Below are 25409 nucleotides of genomic sequence, written 5' to 3'. Positions count from 1 at the left end.
CTTTCCCATTTTTTAGAGAAAGAAAAAACATACCAGCACCAGGGTACAGTAAACGGAAAATGTTGTGCATTCTGCACTCAAATATCTGTTCCTAACATAACTGTTGGTTGCAAATGTTCAACCCTAATGGTCTGGAACAAACTTTAACCATTCAACTGAAGTGCAGATATCCATTGTGCTTTATCCAACTCCTATCATGTGCTTTCCAGGCTGCTGGCTACATTTCCAACCATTTCTCTCACTTATTGCATTAAATGAATGAATGACATGTTTATATCACAATCATAAATTGGGGTACTTGTGTGTTTTTTTGTTTTGTTTTGTTTTTGCTATTTTTTGTTTGTTTGTTTGTTTGTTTATTTTTCTTCCAAATAAATGATGGTAGAGAATGGAATATCTTTAACACAATTTGTAAAAATAATATATATACCAATAGTAACAGTTCTTAGTGAAGTTAAGCCGTGGAAAAAAACAGCTAGTCATTCTCTCATATTAAAAGACACAGATAAGCTCTCAGCTTCAGGCCTGTAACGTGACCCTATTCAAGCAACACATTGCTACAACATATAGCCTCACTGACTAGCACAATTTGGTGTCAGTATAGATGTACCTACTTAGAACAAAGTTTGGATTCAAGGACTTAAAATAACAATATCATCCTCAGTTTCCCTGTGCCTGCGAAAGATCTGGAACCTTGGAAAGCTGTTGCATGGTTGGGAACTGCTTTGTTTGATACAGTAAACCCCAGAAATGCCCTTTGTCTCTCATTATCAATCAGGGAATGCTTTCTCATAAATCTATGGCTCAGATAATAATACCTTACGAAACACATCTTAGAAACTGTATAAACATTCAGAAGTTTTGGGTATATAGGATTTGGAATGAAAAAGTACTTTGTGTACTGAGGATTTGAGGATGTAAGATTATGGAGAATTTTGGATCACTAGAGCTAAAGTGGAACGCAAAACTTTTGCAAATAAATCAAGCTCAGCAATCCCACAAATGTTAAACATTAGTCAAGGTTGATGTTCCTGAACAAATTTGAGCTCACTTTTAAGACTGTGGCATAACTGGGTCTCCCTAGTCAGTGAGTACCCAATTCTATGATAAACTGCTTACAACAAACAGAGGGCATACAGTAACGGGCATAAAACAGTGTGTCAGATCCTAAAGCTCAAACGTTGCTTTTTTGGCATTGGTCACAGGTTAGCAGAAGACAGAGATGCAGTTATACTATGGTGTTAGCCAATGTGTGTTTTTAGTATTTGAGCCCTACAATACAAACCCCTAGTTGGGATTTGTATTGAGGGAAATCTCAGATTTTTTTTAAATGTTAGATGATGTCTAAGCTAAATTCTACATATAATTTAAATATTAAGAAGCTAGTTGATATCCTCTGACTTATGAATGCTCACAGATACCACGTGACATTTTAAAAGTCAGTTCTGAACTGCATGAGGGCTAACTACTACTTAGGTCTACTCTACAAAGATGATCTAACTCTAGCAAAGAAGCAATTTGTATTGTTCGTACAACAAGCCACCTGCCTAAAAGCCTAACAGTTATTGTGTCAGTATAGTCATATTATACAGCAAGCCCAATTACAGTATAAAGATTAGAAAGCCACAAATATGTAAGCAATGCTTCTATGATTTATTTTAGTTTTAGGTTGACAAATCTCTATCAGGTTTTTAACATTTACAATCAGTATAACTATGATAACAAAGCTATGTGATACCAACTGCAATGCATTTTTTGAACTAGTTCCTAAGTCTATTTTTCAAAGAATAAACACATCAATGTAAAGATTTCTGGAACTGTTTTTAGACAGAGACTCTTTGTTGAGCTACTAGGAAAACAGGAATTCTAGGAATATAAACTATAATGACATCAATGATAGTTAAATACTATTTGTCCACAGGTATTTAAATATTTGTTCATTGATCATTTCTACTTGTATATAAACAGGAGTAGGAAATTCTGATACTATTTAGATTAAGATTACATCCATAGGAAAACTACAATGTCAATCAATACAGACTATCCCTACATCAGCACCTCGGGTGGCAATATCAGAGAATCACAGAAGGTTAGGGATTGGTAGGAACCTTGAGAGATCATCTAGTCCAATCCCCCAGGAACAAATAAGAACAGATCTATCCAAAAAAGGCAATACTAAAGATCTAGTGACTACCTTATTCATACTCTGGGGGTGCATTTCAAATTAGCTTGTCTAGCTCCCTGAACTGAACTTTTGATTTCATTTCATATAGAAAATCAAGCTGGCATGCTCCAGGACTGCCATGAAACAAAAACTGATGTATAAACAGCAGGGATGATCAGGAGTTGCATTAAAAAAAAAAAAAAAAAAAAAAAAGTGTAATATAATAAAGAACTAAAATGCTCACTGTATGTGACCACAATGTGCTTTGCAAGGATGTTGTTAATTTGTGTAGATATAAACTTTACCAATGACTGAGAATACAACATCTGAAAAAATTAAGTACACTGCATGTCATCATCTCCACAGCAATTGAAAATTCTGTATTACTTAAGGAAAAATAAATGCCCCCTGCATGGCATTCAAATATGACAATTCATGTTGTTTGAAACTCAAAGGTTATTAAATATCTGTTAAACTCCCAAGTCCTTTATAAATAGAAGTGTTAAATGTATAGATGTCTAAGTCATATTTGTGTTGTTTGTCATCAGTCAGGCTGTATTATATTATTAAAACATTATAAACTGAAATGAGTTTCTTACTATTAGCAATTCTTCACAAGTATGCCTGGCTTTAAAAATTCACTTCAGTGTATTCCAATTTTAATAAGTTTTCCTGTTCCAAACATTTTTTGATATGTATATTACTACTCGGCTTAATATATTATGACATTCATACAACAACTTAAATCTCTTGTCATTACAAAACATCCTTTCACTGTGTCAGCTACTATCTATCATTTGGTTAATATTTATTATGGCTTGTTTAAAATGTAAAATTATGTTAAGTTTTAAGCAGTGGTAATATTTACATTTTACAGCACTACTGAGCTTAACTATGAACACTGAATGAGTGGAGATCACCACTTTCCCACGCTTAAATTTTCTATGTAAACTTCTCAAGCAGTTCAGCTGTGGGCTATTTGGAAGATGTAAGTGGAGAACTGGGGAGCTAAGAGATGGAGCACAACTCATCCTACTTGTGACAAAACAAAACAAAACAAAACAACCCTACAGAGAAACTAATGAGTTATCATAGAATCATAGAACAGCTTGGGTTGGACAGGACCTTAAAGATCATCTAGGTCCAACCCCTCTGTAATGGGCAGGGACACCACCCAACAGCTCACGCTGCCAGGGGCCTCATCCAACCTGGCCTTGAACACCTTCAGGGATGGGGCATCCACAACTTCTCTAGGCAACCTGTGCCTCACCACTCTCTAAGTGAAGAATATCCACGTAACATTTAATTAAAATCTCCCCTCTTTTAGTTTAAAACCATTCCCTCTTGTCATATTGTTATCCGCCCAAGCAAACAGTTGCTCTTCATCTTTAAAAACAAACAAACAAACAAAAACAAAACAACAAACAACAAACAAACAAACAAAAAAAACCAACAAACAAACAAACAAACAAAAAAACATTGAAATGCTGCAATGAGATCCCCCCCAGAGCCAACTTTTCTTCAGGCTGAATGTTCCCAGCTCTCTCATTCTTTCTTCATAGGAGATGAAAACATCAATGGACTGAATTGCTAGGAAGCTGCCCAATGCATCTCCAAGATTTCATAGTACTTACAGATGGACCACATTGCCATTGCTATGAAGTTTCCTAATGAAAAAGTTGTACATAACTGCAAGAAAAGACCACTGTACATTTCCTTATCTTTCTCTACTTTCTGTGGAATCCCCATTTCATTCAGTATATATTCCTTACCATCAAAATGATGTTTCAAAAAAGATTACTCTGGTTATTTTTTTATTTTTTTTTTTTTACATTAAATGTACTTTTTATCCTTTGATCCATAGCAATTTTTTTTATTCTCTAGATTTTTCATGGCCACTACAATGCCAAACAAATGGAGAGACAGAGTCTGAATTATCAAATAGACATGTGCATGGCTTTGTCAACTAGACAAGCAAACTCCAAGGTTTTGATTCCTTTTGAAAAACTTTGATATAAACAGAAATTGAGAATAATAATGAAAGTCTGTCTCCAATGCTAGGTCCTATTGAGAACATATGCAGTTATAACACTGAATTCAATTAACACATTAAAAAGGGTCCAAAACAAATAAGGAATATTAAAAATCTTTGTCTTAAAAATAATAATAATAAAAAAGTTTTGACAACAACTGTCCAAAGAATTGTTAAACTAATGACTGTCAGGCACAGACCTTCCTGGTAACATGGATATCATGTTCTATTATTTCATGCACTTATTTTCTTAAATGAAAATAGTAAGTTACAGTGTTTCCTGAACTGGTCATTCAAAATATACATTATCAAGGGTAAAGATAAAATTACCCATATGGTGACTTTAAATTGCACCTGTTTGTCATTGCACTGCATGACAAACAGTATAATCACTGTTGCTTTTAGAGTAAAGAGTAAATTAGCATACACATTGGAGATGTGTTGGTAAAGTGATATAGGATTTTACACTAAGTATAAAAACCTTTAGTAAATGATTTCACTAGACCAGATTGCATAATTTGATACTTTATTAATTTTTTTTTAAGGAACAGCAGAAACCAATCTGGGGGTCTCCTGGAGTTTGGGGGCTTTGGCTGCTACAAGGTTCTTTCAATACTAGTGTTGCCCCAAACACTTTGTTACATTGATAAATATTCTGAAAGTTTGGAAGACCCTGATTTCAAAACACAGGTGCAAGATGACTCCATAGACAAAATTTTGACTCTTGAGAATTCAAGTACTGAAGTATGTGGAATGCTCCTTGACTTCAAAGAACATATAAGTAAAGCTCTCAGAGATTAAAAACTGTCCACCATCGTCAAGATCACCAGTGTGACTATAGCATACCTTTGGCTCAACATGGGCATAGGTCAAAACCAGTTATTTGTATGGTATCACATGTGCACTTGACATGGTTGCTGAAAAAACAGCCGTATAAAACACACAGTCTAAAAATAAAGTATGGTGAAATATAGGGAACATTTGCTTCAGGGTCATATAAGATGGACACGGTAAAATGAATACAACATAAAATGTCTTCTAGAAGATGGATAATAATTTACTGCCCAAATTACTCCAGGAAATCTACAGGGATATTCTGATGCATATATAGAGAGCTCTGAATGAGAAAAAATTGGCCCTTGATGCTTTGCTTGTTTTATGTGGCAAGCTGATTTGTTTAGAAGTAAACTAACTACATCTGAAAAGGCAAATGATTATTTATTTCATGGGAAATTGAACTGCATATTTATTTACACATTTTAAACACGATCAAATACAGCAGTTTGGCAAGCTTCTACTGAGCAACAAATGCAGAAACATTTTAGCAAATGATGGCACAGTTTAAGATTAAATGGTTTTTAAAAACCATTACCATTTTAATATCTACAGATTGCACTATTCCTGACACTAATATACTCATGCCCTGAACTATCTGAATCTAATTTGCATCGTTATTTATCTGTTACTGCCAAATATGTGCAATCAGTGGACAAGTCTTAAATTTGCCATTAGAAATCTACACAAAGGGTTCAGCATCATCATGAACTATAATTCCACCATCATTTTTCTCTTCTTATTGACAATGAACAGAACACAATACTCAGCCTCTAAAGAAAGCAAGAGAAATCATCTGTTTTATTGATGATCTTCGCTGTCAGATAATTGTCTGCTTACTAACAATGCAATGGGCCAAATATATAGTACATGGGACAGTGTTTAATCAATTGAGCAATTCCTTTTAATTTAACAATTAATTTTCATGAAGTATTACAACATAGTAAAGGAAATAATGTTCATCTTGCATAATTAAGACAAGTGCAAAAGTCTTTCCCTGAGTTAGGATGATTGTAGCTACATACTTCCCTGATTCCCTAGTGAGCATATATCTTTCTGGTATTCTGTGCACAAAGAATCAACTAGGAACAAAAATATTTCTTCAAGTTTATGGTATTCACCGTGTGCAACCACAATTACTGCAACTGAAATAGAAGGGGGCTTTGGTTTTGGGGTCAATGGTTGTATGGCCAGATTCTTGAACTACACTGAAGTCCAGTATATTATCACACATGAAGAGAGGTTAAAAGGGAAGATTTTTAAACATCTGTCTTTGCAACTGCTGCCTGATTTCTATATCCATAGTTTCTAGAGTTGCACATGCAAATTTGGCAACCATGCACTCAATTCAACTTTGAAATTCTAATACATACTTAATATTTAAATCCATCGAATATTTTGATGAGTAGGTTGCTGTGTTTACAGATGATCTATACCCACACTCATAGCTGCCTGAGTTAATGATAAGATTAATGGTATTTATAAAAACGAGTGAAACTAAACAAAAATATCAGAATTTTTATGCGAAAATTAGATTTGTAATGAGAGAAAACCTTTTTTTTTCCCCTTCCTGTTCTAAAAATGGATGAATAGATATACTAAACATATCAGGCATCTTCTCCTGGTCAGATATCATAACAGCCATCATCCATTCTAATTTATAACAACACAACATAATTTTTAGTGCGTTTTAAATACCATCAGTGAAACTCTGCAACACTGAGAGTAGCAAAAGGCAAAAACTGGTCATTTAACTGGTGAGAGCTGCTGAAGAACGTTGGTTGACATACTTGCACTAAAAATTAGCTAACATATTGGGGCAATACTTTTCAACGCTGCAAAACCATTGAGATGCTTATTTAGCCAAAGAGTTCAAATCTAATGCCTCATCAAAAACACATCTCTGAACAGCTGAACATCTTTAAAACCTACACTAAGTGTCTTTGGCATTAGTATCTTTCTGACTCGATAGAAAGAGTGCCAGTCAACATTGATAATAATAATAAATAATAAAAAAAAAAGAATTAAATAATTTAAGAATTTATCTCTGGAAATTAACTGTTTCCAGTACTGCCATGGAACATTTAACAGTCTATCATCCAAGTTTTCTGATGTACTCCCCTTCCTCCCCCCTTTCTTTTTTCTTTTTCTTCTTTTCTTATGAAAGGGAATAGCTTACTGGAAAACATGAAAGCATTTCAGATTTTTAAAGAATCCTAGTTTTTCTATTTTGTTGACAGATAATGTGGGTTGACTTGTTTTTTATTGCTGTTTAAATAACAGATTAATTTAATAATCATTGGGATACTGAATAACAAAAAATTACAGGGTTGGACAGCCAAACCCTGACCCTAATGACATTCTTGCATTAATTCTTATTTTCTTTTAGGCTCCTGCTTTCTTAATATAACCTATATTTTTGAAAATCAGCTTTAAACATTGCAAAATATCTCAAAGTAGTATTTATTTTCTGCTAGTAAGAGATAAGTTTACATATACAGAGCATATTTTATATGTCTGTATATGCCTGACTTAAGTCCACTTCAGTTTATAGATTCTCTTCCATTGCCTGAATAAGTTTTCACCTTGGCTTGCAAAGGTGAGACAGCTATTTATGAAGTAATTAACATGTAGACCTTTTTACTGAGTGTGCTTTATTTGTGAGGATATTTTAAATCTAAGCACCCATCATGAAATGTTAGGATTGGAAACATTTATATGAACAAGGTTTAGTTTTCATAACTACAGTTGGTAACTGTTCCCCTTCGATTAAGCACTGTGAAGTGCTGAGTATTCCTACAAGACCAGTAACAGCACATCCAGTACTGAATCAGACTGAGCCTTTGATTCTCACCACATGACCTTCTTGACTATGACTGTGACTTTGTTAGCAATAACATAGTATTTGTCCTCCAAAATGTCTTATCTAAGTAAAATTATGTTGTTTCAATTAGCAGCAGTCATCATTTTCACTTCTTCTATGGAACTGCTTTTATACTCCTTACTCAGACAAGGGCTCTACTGTGCCTGACACGGCAGGAAAGAAAGACAGTGACTTGAACAAGTAACTTGTGACACAAATGTCATTGCAGCAGAGTATTTGCACAATTTTGGTTGCAAACCTGTTCACAGAATACCGACTTTTTCTAGACTGTCCTTGAAATGAAATGGTAAGCCTGAATATTAGAGTGCATGCATATTCAGCTAAATATTAATGTAACATACCTCTTCTTCTATTTGCAATCAAGATTTGCAAGTATACATCATAAACAGATTAATCTATAACACAATCCAAAGAGGGCACATAAAATAATTCCACTGTCTCAATGGGATCTGAATTGAGCCCCCAGTATGCAATAGACGATGTGCAGAACACAGTGTCAGTTTAAGACTCTGCATATAAAGCTGAACCCTAATTTTGAGTCATTGAGCTCATCATTCTTAAATTATAAGTATTAAGCAATATACTTGCTTGTAAAAATACTTATCGATACAGAGACCACAAAACAGAAAACTGGGTCAGAAGATGTAGGTCTACAAAGGACTTTTGTGTCAAATTCCTTAGCTGTTCTGAGGGAAAGTGTCCTGGGTTATAACAAAAATATTTGGAATCTAATGCAGTCTGCAATCTTAGATCCAATTTGTAGATTGTTAATGACAGTGGGTAAACGGTATAATGAAGAACTTTCTCATGAGAATCTAACAGTTCTTCTGTAACTTGCAGGGTGGTTTTTTTTTTTTTTTTTTTTTTTTTTTTTTTGTTGTTGTTCTACTGTGGAGCACAAAATGTTTTTCCATGAAAAAGATCTTAATGCATCTTAGTGCATTATTTTTGAAATACTATAATTTTCACTAAACTCAGTTTCCAACTCAGCGCTGTCCAAGCATTTCAGAATTGTGTTATTTTTGAAAGTTATTTCCTTTGACCTGAAGTTACCTAAGAAGACAGACTGAAATCTGCATTCCTTTGAGAAAACCTGGTCTTTTAAAATTAATCTTCTTTTCATGGAGACATGACTGTTTGCAATATTTAATCACGAGATATATGATCATTTGTTACACAACTTCTCAGTAATCCCCCACTCACAAAGCTTCACAAAGCTTCTTGAACTCTGCAAAGCTGGCACAAGCATCCATAGTAGTGTAATATGCATTGTATTTGATATGTCAAGTGGAAAAGTCATAGCTTGATTTTGTTGAGTTTGTCCTTTTTCAGTTAGTGGGATCTATTGTTACACTTAGATGGGTTCCCTTGGATCAATTTATAAAGCACTTGTGCTTCTATCTCACAAGACCAGATAAGAATTATTATTCACATGAGACATTAATAATTTCCTTTTAATTAGAAGTTGTTCAGCAGCAAATTAAAAGCGACTATTAGCACTTACAATATGTCTCCAATCCACTTACTCTTATTTCCTGTTCTAAAACAAGATATTGAAGAGAAAATTTAGGAGCAAATCCAGAAGCATATCTATTAGCTTCAAAGAGAAGAAAATTTTACCTTTGCTAATTGCATGTTGATTTAGTCTGGAAGGGGACAGTTGTAACAATTTTTGTTTAATTTATATTTTTTTTCTGGACATTTATATTAATAGACAAATTATTACTGTAAATATCTCTTCTTTTAACCCTATGAGGAGTGACTTTACAGAAGCACTGGCAGAACTGACAAGGTTACAGCACTGACATGTGAGATTTGTTGCTACTAACTCAGCTTCCCTGCAATGAAAGTTTGCAGGATAGGTTTAATCCTCTCCCACTCTTTCAGCCTAACAGTTCTAAGCAGGAAACATGTCTGGCATGTGAGCAAAACAACCAGATCTCACCGTACCACAGGGGAACTTATAACCTATCCAGCAGGTTTTCACTCCTGCGTAGGAGAGCCAACAGTACAACATTCTCTGTATCTAAACCGTTGCAGAACTTACCCTTAGAATGCTGCTTGTTTCCAGAAGAAGACTTCGCTATTCTTTGAGCAAAAGTCTCTACTGGTTTTACATTTTTAAAAGAGAACAACAGGCATTGCTTTAATCTAAGAGTATCAAATTTCTAAATGACCCCTAGAATAAGAGAAATGACACCCTGACAGAGGTCATTATTTAAGATAAAACATAACATACTGATACGTTCTTTAACATAATCTTGGATAATTCAGTTTTACTGCTTTGTCACAAACACTTGTATAAAAAAAATTGAAAGGGCTTACTTGAAACAGTCATCGCAAGCAATACTCCCCGTGGTCTCCTTTATAGTGCGTTCAGAAACAAAAGCTGGATATTCAGTATCACAGGGCTCTAGGGTTTGTTTCAATCTCTGTGCTATGGGCATAGCAAAAAAAAATATCTTGTTGTTAACATGGGAAGAACAGCACACAAAATTCTGAACAAGATGAGATGCTGTATTGCAGAGCTCACAGAGAACGGAAATGTTACTCAGCTTCTGCCACCCTGTGAGATTTCCTAGGCAGTGCATAACACTATTTTTTCAATTAAAAGAAGAAGAAGAAAAAAAAAAAAAGTTTATCCATGGAATGTAATTTAGTAACACATAACTGTTAAAGTAGTTATTCATGGTTTAGCCTTTGCCAGCTTTTTTTTTTTTTTTTTTTTCATATTTATGCACAAGTTTTTTATTCTTTCTCTGTGGATTTGGGATGGACTTACTGTTGCTTTTATTTCAGTGATGCTGTGCATCACTAACTCATTAACTATGGGTGTTTACATGTATTTGATAACTAAATTGTGGTAGATTTTACTGATTTCAGCAGTTAAAATAACTGTGGGTAGGGGACAGAAGCATTACCTTACCCAGAACTAATGCTTGTAATCTGCTTCCCAAAATACTACTAATAAAGGCTCCATAATGTCTTTCATTCAAAGCCATTTTGCCGAAACAGTGCAAGGGAGAAGGAAGTGACACTATTTATGCCTTAAAGCTTGGAAAATCAAGGTACAAAGAAACAGTGTGACTGGCTCAAGGTCAAACTACAGGACCGTAGCAGAGCTGGGAACTGAAGGCAGCTATTCTGACTCTCATGCTGATGTATCTGTTGGGCAATGTCTCTCTCTAATTCCCTTTCTTTTTCCTCTCCAACCTTTCAGTCTTCCTTAACACATTTGCACATCAGCACAAATGTTAAGGCTATCTTAAACTAATTGCTAAGTGAGAAAACAAGACCAAGTATGACAAAAATAGATTACACTAAACAGGCTCTGGGACTCCACAGATCTTTCATTCAAGACAATCTGTTTGAAAGCCAGTGGTGTATCTGTTACACAGTGGCAGGGGAATGACCCAAACCACATCTGCAATCAAGCACTAGGATGCACATTTCTGAACTGTTCTTATTTTTGTATATAATTACAATAAATATTCCCCCAAATAATACCTCAAGAAAAGTACTAAAGCTGGTCAGAAAAGTTTTATTTCTGATGTTTCCATTACGGAACTAACTTTAACAAGTTAGCATTTTTGTAAAAATTATCTGACTAGTTCTACTGTACCTTCTCCCTTTTTTTTTTTCTCTTTCTGTATTGTTAAGAATGACCAAAATTTACCTCATCTGTAATTTTGGATCTACTCTCACTTGTATCAACATAAGATTCATATAATAAAGAGGCTGTCAGAAATGGCAGACCAGCCTGACATGGGGCTCAGATTTTCAGACCCTCTTTAGAGTCCAGAAGATGGTGGGGTTGTCCAAGGTGTGGGACATCAGCTTCTTCCTCACATTTACAAATGTGATTGACATAACAAGATCTTTTGCAAGAGTGCTTTTCCTACTTTGGTTTGGTAAATTGGCAGCTGTATGGGGATGCTCTTAAATTTTCATAATATGTAGTGCTCTAAACAGACATTTATTTTTATGAGACAAAGAGGGATACTGCCCTTAAAGAATGTTTTCCCTAGCATACAATGCAGGTGCCACTGGACATTCACGTCAGGATATATCACAGCATATTTGTACAGTACACTTGTAAAAAACATTGAAAAAAGTTACCCATTTCCTACTCAGGCTGCTTCGCACTGTTATACAAGAACCAAGCTCTAAGACTGGCATAACTGCCATTCTTCTTCAGATGTAAGGTACAGTTCTGCCTTTCCTGGGGCTAGCACAGCAAACCTTAGCATCTTTCCCAGCCATAAGTGTGAGATATATTTTCAACACCTTGAGGGACATCACTGGAAAGTTACTCTTGGTTTTTAGAAGACTCATGTAGAAACTGCTGATTATGAAGCAGCCCAAAAAGCCAATGGTGTCTAGCTGGTTCTCATAGAGGCGTTTGTATATGTGCATCCAATCTACAACAGACTGTTCATGTATCTGAAGAAATGGTTTCAACTTTGCAATGCAGTATAGAGTTTCCATTAGCATGGGATGATGGAAACATCTACACTACACTAAGTCACTACAACTACACTAAGTCGATACATGTAAATTTCCAGAAGGCTCTTATCAAATCTTCACCTCCAGCAGACACCCATCTCAGCCTCCCTTTCCCCCTACACAGTATTTAAAACATGTTAGGCAGAAGCTGACAAGCGCTCTGCCACTTACTGCCATACTGTCCAGTTGCTATTAGGACAGTTTATATATATATATATATATATATATGTATATATATATATATATATGTATTTCTAGAAGAGTTCCAACATTTTACTACCATAGAGGACACTGGAATATTCCACGGCATTAGGGTGTTCCATTTTCCCCATACTCTAACTTCTAACCTTTTTCAGGATCTTATTCTGGCATAAAGACAGCCAAGTATCCAGTCAATGTAAATAGGAATTAAAATCTAAAGTAACGATTTTATTTCCTGCCTTGTTGAGGAATATAGAAATCTGCAAAAAGGAAGCTGAAGAATTCACTTTAAATCATTATACTAGTCAAGGGCATGCTGCACAACTGGCTTAGGAAGTAGCCAATTGAATGGCACAGTTGCAAATATACCCCTTACTTTTGAGCAACACCTCCAAAATGTCATAAAAAGTCTGCCAAAATATAAGAGGCAGCTGAAATTCAAAACTTCCATTCCTTAGGAGATGATTTATTATTTATGGCTAAAACATCATTATTATTTCAGATGAGGTCTCAACATTTTAAAATATTGTTTGGAGTAAACTGAATTTTTATAAATATATATATATATATATTGTTGTTTTTAAATGTCTATTTTGATTAGGAAGATTAAAAATATATATTTAACCTCTCTTGCTTAAAAATCAAAGTGTAAAATATTTACTATTTTAAGTTTTAAAACTCATCTCCAATGAAATTATACTGAAATGACCATGTTCCTTTGGAATTTAGTTGAAATTGTATTTTCCAGCACAAGAATTTCCTACATGTCCTAATAGCCCCAGGAAAAAATAAACAGTATAATCAGAAAAAGGCTAGTGTAATTGCTTTGTTCATAAGGATTTCTTTGGAATGAAGGGAAACATTGCAGAAAAAAATAATCATTTTTTACTATTTAAACTTTTCTATTATAGTAGTGTACTGTATTCCTAGAGCGCACACAAGAACTCCAGTTATCCAAATACGTTAATTATCTTGTATTTTGGAAAACATTAGAAAAAGAAAAGGATGCTGAAATGAGAGACAAACCAATTTTAACAGGAGTCTATTATTTAATCTAAAAAATTATTTACATTCAATAAATATATATATATATATATATATTACACTTACCTTTTGCTGTTAGATCAGAGTGCCACCAACTGCATAGATTAAACTCCACAAGGAACCTACAGAAATGATTAGATTTTTTGAATTATCCCACAGAATATTTTCAAAACACTAAATTGCCTGTAGTTTGATACCATTAATCCTATTCTAAATAAAAGTTAATTTAGAACTGAAATTCATGTGGCTAGTGTAAGTCTGGGGTAATCAACTTCTGCTATTCTTGGATTTTCACTGTGTTGTACCTTACCACTGAGAATTCATTCTGAAATTATTCAATAAATCACAAATTAACCTAATACTAAGCAGAATTCTTATTCTTATCTGGTCTCCATGAAAAGTCTCAGTGCACAGCAGCATACAGCATTTTTACTATTGAATATTGTTGAAAGCTCTTCTTCAGCATGCAGTGTATTTTGACTGTCCAGTAAAATGCCATCTGTTTACAACTGCCCTGGCTACCATACAGGAGTACACATAAAATAATTCCTAGCATTACTTTGGGATTTAAAATAATAAAACTCTTTTTATATAAAGGAGTGCCAAAGATTGATTAACCAGCATCTATCCAGCTCTAACTAGACATGTGTAGAGAATGCATTTTCCCCACTAAAAATACTGCAATTTACTCTGAAGTATGGACTGAAAAATACCAGTCTGTCAGTTAGTGTGAGTGTAAAGAATATAAAACCAACATCCAGTTTATCATAGGAATATGAAACAACAGTATTTCTAATCACAGAAAGTTTCTTAAAATTTTTGAAGTTGTTATGGCTTGCATCAGTCTGATTCTAACATGATTTCTTTTCTTGATATTTACTTTGAAAGCTGTATGTAAGATCAATCTCTGTACTCTGGCCAGTTAATTCTCCTTAGCTCTTATCACAAATTCTGAAGAAAGATCATTTAATTTGCAATTAAAAAAAAAATTACAAGAAAAAAAAAATCTATTTCAATGCAGATAAAATTCACTTCAATCTGCAACTCTTCTCTCTGGTAAACACAATAATAAAACAAATACCTTAATAACAAAATGCATTTAAGGCTTCTTCCTCATATGATACTGTTCTGTGATTTCTCAGACAAACTTTTAAGGCAAGGCTCATTATGTATTAACTTAAATTGCTAGAAGAATTATACAAGATAAAAAAAATCTATACAATCTACAGAGTACACCTTATCTGGCATATGCTGTAAAGGGTCCATCTTACCGAAATTCATGAAATGACAAACACTACAATGAATGACTCTAACAGTTTGCTATACTGACAACAGCCCACCCAAGCAGCATTACAAACAGTCAGGCGTTTATGTTAAATTTAACAGTAACCACAATAATAAATTTAGTTTGTGTATTGCAATCTGCTAGACTTACTAAGCAAAGACATACAGATATAAGTGAAGACCATGAATAACATAATAAAAGTGGAACTGTGCATTCATATAGCTAGAATTTCTTCAGATTTTAACAATGCTAAATTGGACTGCCAAACATCGAGAACTATTACTAAATTAAAAATAATACAAGAAAAGCAGCACAATAGATATAAAAGGCAAGAAGTACAAATGTTCATTAAGTATTCAAAAGTATAAATACTCATTAATTTGTATAAATATTTTGAAGTTCTTGATAAAATTTACTTACAAGACAAGCTCAGTCATAATCCATTTTACTGCAGCAAAGAAGGCATTATAAGGCTGAAGAGAAGCAACTCATTTAATAAAAAGGCAAAATATCAATATTTATATCTTAACTGAATTATTCACATAAAAGCAATGCTATGGATATTCAAATGCATGAGAAAAAAGAATAACTTTTATGAAAGAAAATATTACAATGAATATTAAAATATAGTAATGAAATTTCCTTTTAATGTGGTTGGTCAGACACACAGATTATCAACTGGAAAAGGAAAGTTTTGCAAGTGATTGTTAAATATTTAACCTCTAGGGGTTCCTATTTCCCAGGCTATTGCTGGAGGAACAGCTCTGGTGGATAATAAGGGCTTTACTCAGACTGCAGTTCAGACTTGCCTCTCTTTAATGTAAATATCCTTTCATTATCTAATTAGACTGGGAAAAGCTTCTGAAATTTGAAATTACCTAAATGAAGTAATATGTGTCATACTGAAGACCCACTTGTAAGCAGTGTAAGTAATTTTCAAGATTCTTTCTACCCCCTCTATTTTTCTGAATCGTAACAAAGCAAATTCTTTTAAAATCCCATGTTTACAATACTTCTATATTTTAGGGATAATATGGAATGAGGATATACTAAAAAAAAAAAAAAATATCAGGAAGATTAATTATTTATGAAATAATCTCAGCAAGCAAAGTCAGTTTTCAGACATCTGGAATGGAGAACTTTGTCTTCTCAAACATTTGTGTTAGGGTCTTTCAGCTGCATAAAAATTGGCAGTTTTGTTTTTCAGATTCCGTATCAACAGAGCATTTCAGTACATGCAAGCAGTCATACTGACTTTAACAGAACTCCTCAGATGTCTAAAATCATGTTTTACTTGGCTGAATTAGCACCTTATGGAAGCAGTGCCCTTTGGCAGGGCAGTAACTGGCCAGTGACAGTTTTCAGAAGGCACAGAAGCCGTGCACAGCTGTAACTCCCAGAGCCAATGAACAAACATCATTCACTGGCATGAAAAGCTGAAAGAGCAAACTAGAATGCAGAAAGCTCGAGACCATCAAGGGCTTCACCTATTGTGGTGAAAATGGGTTTCACCTACTAAGGTCTTACAGGAAAAGATGAAAAAGCTACAAGCCTTGCCTAGAGATGTAGAGGAAAAAAGAAAAAATCAGCTCTGTGAGATATCTTATTTATTTTTGTTCCAAATCAGAAAACTTGAAATTTCCCTCACAAGCAATTAAAAATTTTGTTGCATACTTTCCTTTTTATAATGCCAAGTGATATAGTGGAAAATAATATTTATTTAGTATTTATAAATAAGATATATTTAATGTAAAACACATTATGAATTTTAAAAGCTATTACTTTTGATATGAAAGCTATGAGAAAATGAAAAAATTCTTTCAGCGTATCTGAAAATAATACATTTCAATATAATGAATATAAAATGAGCAAATGTTTTGGAATTTTAGTGGGAAAAATATTTCATTACATCAATATAAAGGCATTCTCATGAAATGTGATTTTACTAAGACAGTCTTTCCCACTCAAAGACCATTCCCTCAAAAAATGCAACAGGATTTATTCTCTCTATATATCTCAGCAAAGAACAAAGTGGTTCTACAGAGACCTATCCATAACTTGGAACATTTTAAACAAGAAAATATGCTAAATAACAAAGAAACTGGTTACCTTTTAAGGAGGAATCCCATACAGGTAAAGAAATGGAACAAATGATCTGTAAATCTTGTCCATCTCTATTTTATCATTTTAGTTACACAGCCTAAAAACCTGTGCTAGATAAAGGGGTCCAGCCCTGACTCCTGCTTTCCACAATTGTGGGAGAATGTTTTGAGTTCCTTTAACATCACATGGTCTTTGATGCCTATGCTCCACTTCTCTACTGTTTAAACAATGAAGAAAAATGCTAGTTTTAGAACTTTCTAAAGAGTCTCACTTTTCTCCATGTATCTATTCCTGTATTTATACAACCGTAATTCTCAAATGGAATTATAAATATTTGTGAACAAACACATTGCTTATGTAGAAAATGTACTGAATGCTTCATAATAACCTGACCTATATGTGCAAAAAAAAAATAATAATAATAAAAAAAAATATATATATATATATAAAATATATATATTATATATATAATATATTTGTGGCATTAAAATAGAAAAAGAATAATGCTTCTGGGGACTCTAGCTTTACCTGTTTTAATGCATGTTCTCTTTGTACTTTCTCTGTAGTCATGGTTATTAGAAGTGATTGAATCAACAGAAAAATAGGAAACTAACCAAAGCTCTGCCCATCTTTCTCATTGAACCTTACAAAACTCACCTGAGGTTTAAAAGAAGAGTTTGTATATCTTTAAAAAATACAAAGAAAGAACATGCTGTGAATACTTGCAAAGTGAGCTGAAACTCCATGCCTTGGGATGGAAGGATGCTGCTAACAATTTTGATATATTACAATTTCTCATGCAACTGTGATTTACAGCATCCTATAGTATTTCACCAACAGTGTAAGTCTCATTGCACAGCCTGGTACTTATTATTATACCAATCTTGTTTTAAGTTCAGGCTTTACTAGATAACAGACTGGCAAGTGCAATAAATCCAATTTTGCAGGTACTTGAAAAACATGGGGTCATGTAAATATGTAAATGAAAACATCCCAAAGTGCAAATGATTATTAAACAAAACACAAAAACTATATATTTATAGATATTTAGAATTTGGCAGAACTTTGATATTTCCTCAACAATTTGAATAACTATGCCTAGGCTTATTTTTTCTAGCTGGATCCCTGTTTATTGAAAAATACTATCAGATAACTTTTCCAGACTGGTAAAACTACTACAGTGTTTTGCTGCAGCTTTTACATAATTTTTAATGCTAAAACAGCTATTAAAAAAATCTTTTTAATGTGCAAGAACTACGTTTTATTTAATGCTTTGGCAGTTCTAAATGATAGATTACTATAGTAATCAGTGAAACATACAAATGATTATAAAATGCCCTTAGAGTTATTAACTAGAAATATGATTTGGAAAGAAGGATGTGTTGCCCTTGCAGACCCAGCTTGACTCTAATCAGGCCTTGCAGAAGGACATGGTTTGTATTCAGAGCTGATTGTTAGAAAAGGGTTTAAATAATCATTGAAATTTTACTTTAAAAGTTATCTTCTTTAAATACTAGGAAAAAACAACATGTAAAAATCATTGACTTATATGCTTTGCCAATGAACCTACCCTTATATTAATAATAATCAATTTAAAATTTGAATTACATTTTTGCATGCGTGTATGTCTTTACATATAGAAAAGGCATGCGTGATTCCAGCCACCCATACAAAGCACACTAGTCATTTACAAAGTCCTGAGAAGGAGGACTCGCATGGTGCAATGGGCATTCTGACAGAACCTCAGAAATGGGGGTCCAATGTAAAAATAATTGCATAAGTACTTGAACTTGAAAATGCTTAACTCTTTTTTTTTGTTTATTTGTTTGTTTTTATAATTCCTTTTATGTACTATGATAAACGCAATAGTTGTAAACATTCCAAATTAAAATAATGGACTTACAATGGCCATGAGATATTTGCAACGATTTTCTTTGATGATTGCATGGAAAGGTGCTCAGAAAATTCACTGTACTTACGTCCAGTAAGCTATGGGCACTGTCGCTACTCTCTTTGTTTGTTCTACACATGGCCTGGTAGTCATAAAGTGTAATTCTACAGAGAAGAACAGAAAACTCCTTGACTAAAAGGAGAAAACAAAGTGGAGTAAACATGATGATATGGAACAGTCTGCTCACAAAGTAGACGGGAAAAAAAATCAACCGCAGCAAGGAAAAGAGGGAAAGGGATTGTTAAAATACACATCACATGAAGGAGAATAAAGGTAAGAAACAGTGTGAAAACTTTGTAAGGATTTTATCAGACTGCAGAACAAAGCAAAAGCATAACTGGGAGAAAACAGGGAAGATACACATAGTGTAACGCACAATGAGATAAACAATGCAAGGAGGAGGAGAATACACATTCAACATGATGTTTAAACAATTGGTTCTAGACTGAAACTGGTACATTTCGTCCCAGAAAATGAAAGAACCTATGCATTTGAGGGGCTTCTCACAACAGTCCACTCAAACTCCAGTACAAGCAAAATGACACCTATGTAGTTACGAGCACATCAGTGCATAACTAATTTGTAAAAACATGGCATTGCTTCAGAAGAGAGAAGTGGAATTTCTGTGTATTCATGGTACACACAATCGAAACAGCATAGATTTACTTCTGGATTTTTTCATGAGGGCAAAATAGTCCATGCCAGGTACCTGCTGAAATCAACATATGCTAGAAGCCTCCTGAGATGCATAGTAAACAGGAAATTTCTTTCTGCTTGTGATTTTACTCATCATTGACACACTTCAGAGATCTAAATGTAAAATCCAGAACTCAGAGATAGTATATGGAATTGTGATTATTTCTCTAGATCTGTCTGTCCATAGAAAAATTAACAGACTACACCCATCCACATAAAAAGCATTTAACATCTGTAGCAGATGTAAAGAATAGGCTGATAAGTTTCAACAAGTGTAAATATATAAATGTTACTAGCTTTATTTGAACATATTGATTTGACTTTTGCATCATCAGAGGGACAAGGGATCATGGCTGGACATAGATGTCTTAAAGATGTATGAGATGGGACTTCAACATCTTGCAATGTGTGCCTTGCTTCTAAATGAAGACACAAATTCAGCCACAGAAAGGATGTCCCAGAAGCTGCCAAAACCAGGTCATGAAATGCATCACCATAAGGCATTCTGCACTGTATGCCATGAAACATTGCAACCTGTACCAATAGAATGTTTTAATCCATTGTGGTAGAAACTGTATATAATTTTTCTGATCTAATTTTGTGACAGTAACTATCACTAAAAGCTTCTTTGTTGTGCCCTATATTTTCTTTTTGGCTTACAGGCAAAATATCTAAACATATTGGATCACTTAGCTTCAACTAAGCATTTAGTACATGGTCACACTGCTTACGTTATTCATTCTTATATTCAGAGCAGAAATGGCTAGGAAGCCATTGTTTTGTGGACTGGCAGAGAGAGGCACATGGTAGACAAACGCATAACTAGAGACCTAAACATGGGTGTAAGTTGAACACTGACCATCTTTGGCAGAATCACGCCCACAGCCAGATCCGCGCACACAGATCTGCCAAGACAAACAGAGCAGTACATGGTGTAAGCTGTGCTGCCTGTATGGCATGCAGTAATACACCACTTTCCCTACCATGTTTTTCCTTTATTTTTCCCCCTTGGTAGCCCTTGTAAGATAATCTCTACAGCTCAGCCTTTCCAGTTTTGGTTGACTATTTTGTTTGTCTACAGTTAAGAGCCATGTTGTATGTCCACACTGACCTACTAGGGATGGTGGCAAGTAATTAAGTGTATGTACAAGGATAGTTTAAGGATTTTAATGTGCTCTCTGCAAAGTAATCAAGGATGTCGATGATTTGGTCTCATCCTACTTGATTCAATATTTAGTGTTACAAGTTGAATAATATTCAGTTTTGCCTGTATTCTTTGTTAAAGGTTTTTCAATACAACTTTGATGAACATTTATTTGGTATTTGAAAATGAAATCATTTTCTCAACCTTTTCATACACCAGAACCACTTGTTCAATCCGCAGACTCATTATCCTGCTAAGAAGTGTTAATCATATGTTATTATAGCGTGCCATTTGGAATGTGTTTTGAACTTCAGGTTGAATATTTCGAAGAAGTCTCCCCTCTTCTCCCATACTTACACTTGTTAGTGTTAAATTAAAATGTAGTAAATAGTTTCTTTAAATGCTCAAAGATAAAGAGTCATAAATGGACTGAAATATGCACTCAGAAATTAAATTAATATTATGTCTAATATCAGTATAAACATGCTATTTTTTTGTATATTATCTTACTGTATTATAGGGAGTAGACAGCAGTCTAGGATAGTATTACGAGGAAGAAGAAGAAAAACATTAAAAGATGTGTAGTTAAATAAAAGTTAATTTAACAGGGGAAAAATACTAAAATTTTCAGTGAAGTAAAAGAAGACAGTAAGAATTGTAAAAGAAAAAAATCTCAAAATCATTGTGGAACACTGCAAAATTGTTGTTTGGAAATGTTTTAATATCATCTGTGGATGATACAACAAGCTTAGCTTTACTACATATATTTGAAGGTGTTGCCAGTGTGAAGATTCTGGTTCAGGAACAACCTGGAAAATAGATAATGTATCCACGTTTACAGAAGGAAAAAAAGAAAGAAAGAAAGAAAGAAAGAAAGAAGAAGAAGAAGGAAAAAAAAAAAAACAAAACAAAACAAAACAAAAAAAAAACCTTTAGCAAAATCTTTATCAAATCTTTAGAAAAATCTTTAACAAATCTTTAGAAAAGTACATGACAGACATTGAAAACATCCTGGAAAGATTTCTGATTTTTGAACCATGAATTCCTATCTCAGTGACTTTCCAAGTGGGCAGTCTAAACACCTATCTTAAAGTTTCTAAAGACCACTCATGCTACTATAATACAGAACATGCGAAATATACCCATGAAAGCATTACTGCCAAATGATCTCATAAAGACCTTATTCTTCCACACTAAAAACAAAAAGGAATTTTACGCTATGCTTCAAAGATCAGCAGATGAAGCCTATAATCACGTTGAAATCTGAACACTGCAACATACTGAATCATTTCTGGATTCTCTGTCTCTGTGAATGGCACTGAAGCTCAGTAGAAATGGGTTCCAAGGCATTTACAAATTCAAATACAGTTTTGCTTTGTTTTGGTTTTATTCTTGTAAATATACTAGCAAGGTAAGAGCCTTCCAGCCCCATTCCTTGTAAAGGCTAATACAGTATCTGTAGTCAAAACAGTAGCCTAAGACACTGTGGTGCTTCTGTGTTCAGATGTCATTTCCAGGGTGTTATTTTCTTGCTGATGTCCTCAAGATTTTACAAAATAAGCTTTCCATCATCCAGACAGATCTAATTCACTGTTGCAGAAAGAAAGACTTCTAGGTTACCCGTTTTGAAGTGATTGCGTTCCAGTTTTAAATAACTGTTTGCAGCTACCTGTATCCTGTTCAACTGACTATACTTAAGCAAACCTAATTGCCTGCTTCCCACAATCAAATTTTAAGACTGTCTAGGTGCCATGCTGTGTATTACAGCACTTCATGGGAGATCTATTCTCTTGCTACAAACAACATGTTTGGGACTTTTTGACATCACCATGCTGCTAACTTCCCCTATTTCCACACCTCATCACTGAAACCTACACAGCAGTTGATTTCAACATCAGCCATAGGACAAACACGGACTACATGTGATAATCTTGAACTAATGAAAGATAACTTTCCAAAAATGAAATGTGTAGCTCCGTTGTATGTAATTTCAGGAGCCAAGTACATTTTAGTGAAAACCTTTTTATTGTTAATTTTCTGATATTCCACTCTTGTACTTTGCAATGTACTTACAATAAAATACAAATCTGGTTCAAGAAAATTAAGCTTCTAAGACCTACCAGCAGTACAGGCTATACTAACAGATGTACACTATTTCTTTCAGCTAGATTTTTCAGCATTACTATGGATCTCTACTTGGTACTGTGAAATATCATCACTGACAATTATAACAGCTGAAAGATCTTCAATGCATAAAATTTTGTCATCAGTTTAAGACAGTTGCGGGGTGGGGTGTTCATATGCGTAGGAATAATAAGCTTCTTACTGTGGAATAAACATTTAAAAAAGAACAAATTCTAAAAAAAAAATAACAGCAACAACAACAACAAAACATAGGATGCAAACAATAAATGAAGCCCTAATTTTTGACAGTACTGTTTACTCAGTGTTCTATGTAAAAATTAACAGAGATTACAGCTCACTTCTGGTGGAAGGACATTCATTAACTCACAGAGAATCACAGAATCACAGAATTTTCTAGGTTGGAAGAGACCTCAAGGTCATCGAGTCCAACCTCCAACCTAACGCTAACAGCCCTCCACTAAACCATATCCCTAAGCTCTACATCTAAACGTCTTTTGAAGACTTCCAAGGATGGTGACTCCACCACTTCCCTGGGCAGCCTGTTCCAATGCCTCACAACCCTTTCAGTGAAGAAGTTCTTCCTAACATCTAGCCTAAAACTCCCCTGGCTCAACTTAAACCCATTCCCCCTCGTCCTGTCACCAGGCACGTGGGAGAACAGGCCAACCCCCACCTCGCTACAGCCTCCCTTGAGGTACCTAAAAAGAGCGATAAGGTCGCCCCTGAGCCTCCTCTTCTCCAGGCTGAACAAGCCCAGCTCCCTCAGCCGCTCCTCGTAGGACTTGTTCTCCAGGCCCCTCACCAGCTTCGTCGCCCTTCTCTGCACCCGCTCAAGCACCTCGATGTCCTTCTTGTAGCGAGGGGCCCAAAACTGAACACAGTACTCGAGGTGCGGCCTCACCAGAGCTGAGTACAGGGGGACGATCACCTCCCTAGCCCTGCTGGTCACGCTGTTCCTAATACAAGCCAGGATGCCGTTGGCCTTCTTGGCCACCTGAGCACACTGCTGGCTCATATTCAGCCGACTGTCCACCATCACTCCCAGGTCCTTCTCTGCCTGGCAGCTCTCCAACCATTCCTCTCCCAGCCTGTAGCTCTGCTTGGGGTTATTGCGCCCCAGGTGCAGGACCCGGCACTTGGCCTTGTTAAACTTCATGCAGTTGACCTCAGCCCATCGGTCCAGCCTATCCAGATCCTCCTGCAGAGCTTTCCTACCCTCAAGCAGATCGACACACGCACCTAACTTGGTGTCATCTGCGAACTTACTGAGGGTGCACTCGATGCCCTCGTCCAGATCATCGATGAAGATATTAAAGAGGACCGGCCCCAGCACCGAGCCCTGGGGGACGCCACTAGTGACTGGCCTCCAACTGGACTTGGCTCCATTCACCACAACTCTTTGGGCCCGGCTATCCAGCCAGTTTCTAACCCAACGAAGCGTGCGCCAGTCCAAGCCAAGAGCAGCCAGTTTCTTGAGGAGAATGCTGTGGGAGACGGTGTCAAAAGCCTTGCTGAAGTCAAGGTAGACCACATCCACAGCCTTTCCCTCATCCACCCAGCGCGTCACTCTGTCATAGAAGGAGATCAGGTTCGTCAGGCATGACCTGCCTTTCATAAAGCCATGCTGACTGGGCCTGATCGCCTGCTTCCCCTTCAAGTGCTGCATGATGACTCTCAGGAGGATCTGCTCCATGAGCTTTCCTGGCACTGAGGTCAAACTGACAGGCCTGTAGTTTCCTGGGTCAGCCCTCCGGCCCTTCTTGTAGATGGGCGTCACGTTTGCTAGCCGCCAGTCGATTGGGACCTCCCCCGATAGCCAGGACTGTTGATAAATGATGGACAGTGGCTTGGCCAGCTCCTCTGGCCAACAACAGAGTCCATTTAACACCTTCACCAAATTTCAAGAATTCTAATATAAATGAATGCTTAATTAAGATAAAGTATCCTAAACTAAACAAACAAAAAAAAAATCATTCATTTGGAAGCTGTGCTGCCTCAATGGGAATCAGCAACCTGCCGGTGATCAAACAGTTACCATTTTCACGTTTTGACTTTAAGAATGTTTTGCTCCTTGCAAGTAGTTTCACAAAGAGTTCTGAATTTTTGTATAATCTTATAACTCAGAGGCAAAACACTTGTTAGGTTTGGCACACAAAGCAAATCAAGACAGGGAGATGAAAGCCTGCCTCTATGTGCATCTATTTAGAGAACACAGGTGAAGGATTTGGACTTTACTGTGCTGTAAGGGCATAGACAGCATGTATTATTCACTAGGAAGCATGTGAGTTAAGATAGAGGAGCAGAGGGTGAAAAAGTAAGAGACAAGAAGAGCTCTCAAAGCATTAAGAACTTGTTAGAGTGAGCTTAGCATCTGGAAAAGTTGAAACTAAGAGGTGCACCATTTAAGTACTGTACCCTGA

General features: G+C 35.4%; 1 protein-coding gene across 1 annotated transcript in view; it reads right to left on the bottom strand.

Moving 5' to 3' along the window:
• CACNA2D3 (calcium voltage-gated channel auxiliary subunit alpha2delta 3) overlaps positions 1 to 25409 on the bottom strand; it is a 463161-nt gene that overhangs the window by 9454 nt on the left and 428298 nt on the right. Inside the window, exons 32-35 of the mRNA XM_082768173.1 lie at positions 19033 to 19108; positions 15371 to 15423; positions 13732 to 13787; positions 10240 to 10351 (exon numbers count right to left, since the gene is read on the bottom strand). Of these exons, the coding sequence (XP_082624299.1) occupies positions 10240 to 10351; positions 13732 to 13787; positions 15371 to 15423; positions 19033 to 19108 (297 nt within the window). The remainder of the gene's footprint in view (positions 1 to 10239; positions 10352 to 13731; positions 13788 to 15370; positions 15424 to 19032; positions 19109 to 25409) is intronic.

The sequence above is a fragment of the Aythya marila genome, assembly GCF_965140915.1.
Source record: "Aythya marila genome assembly, chromosome: 10".
Taxonomy (NCBI): Eukaryota; Metazoa; Chordata; class Aves; order Anseriformes; family Anatidae; genus Aythya; species Aythya marila.
The sequence above is the reverse complement of the archived record's forward strand: the minus strand, read 5'-3'. Positions and strand labels throughout refer to the sequence as shown.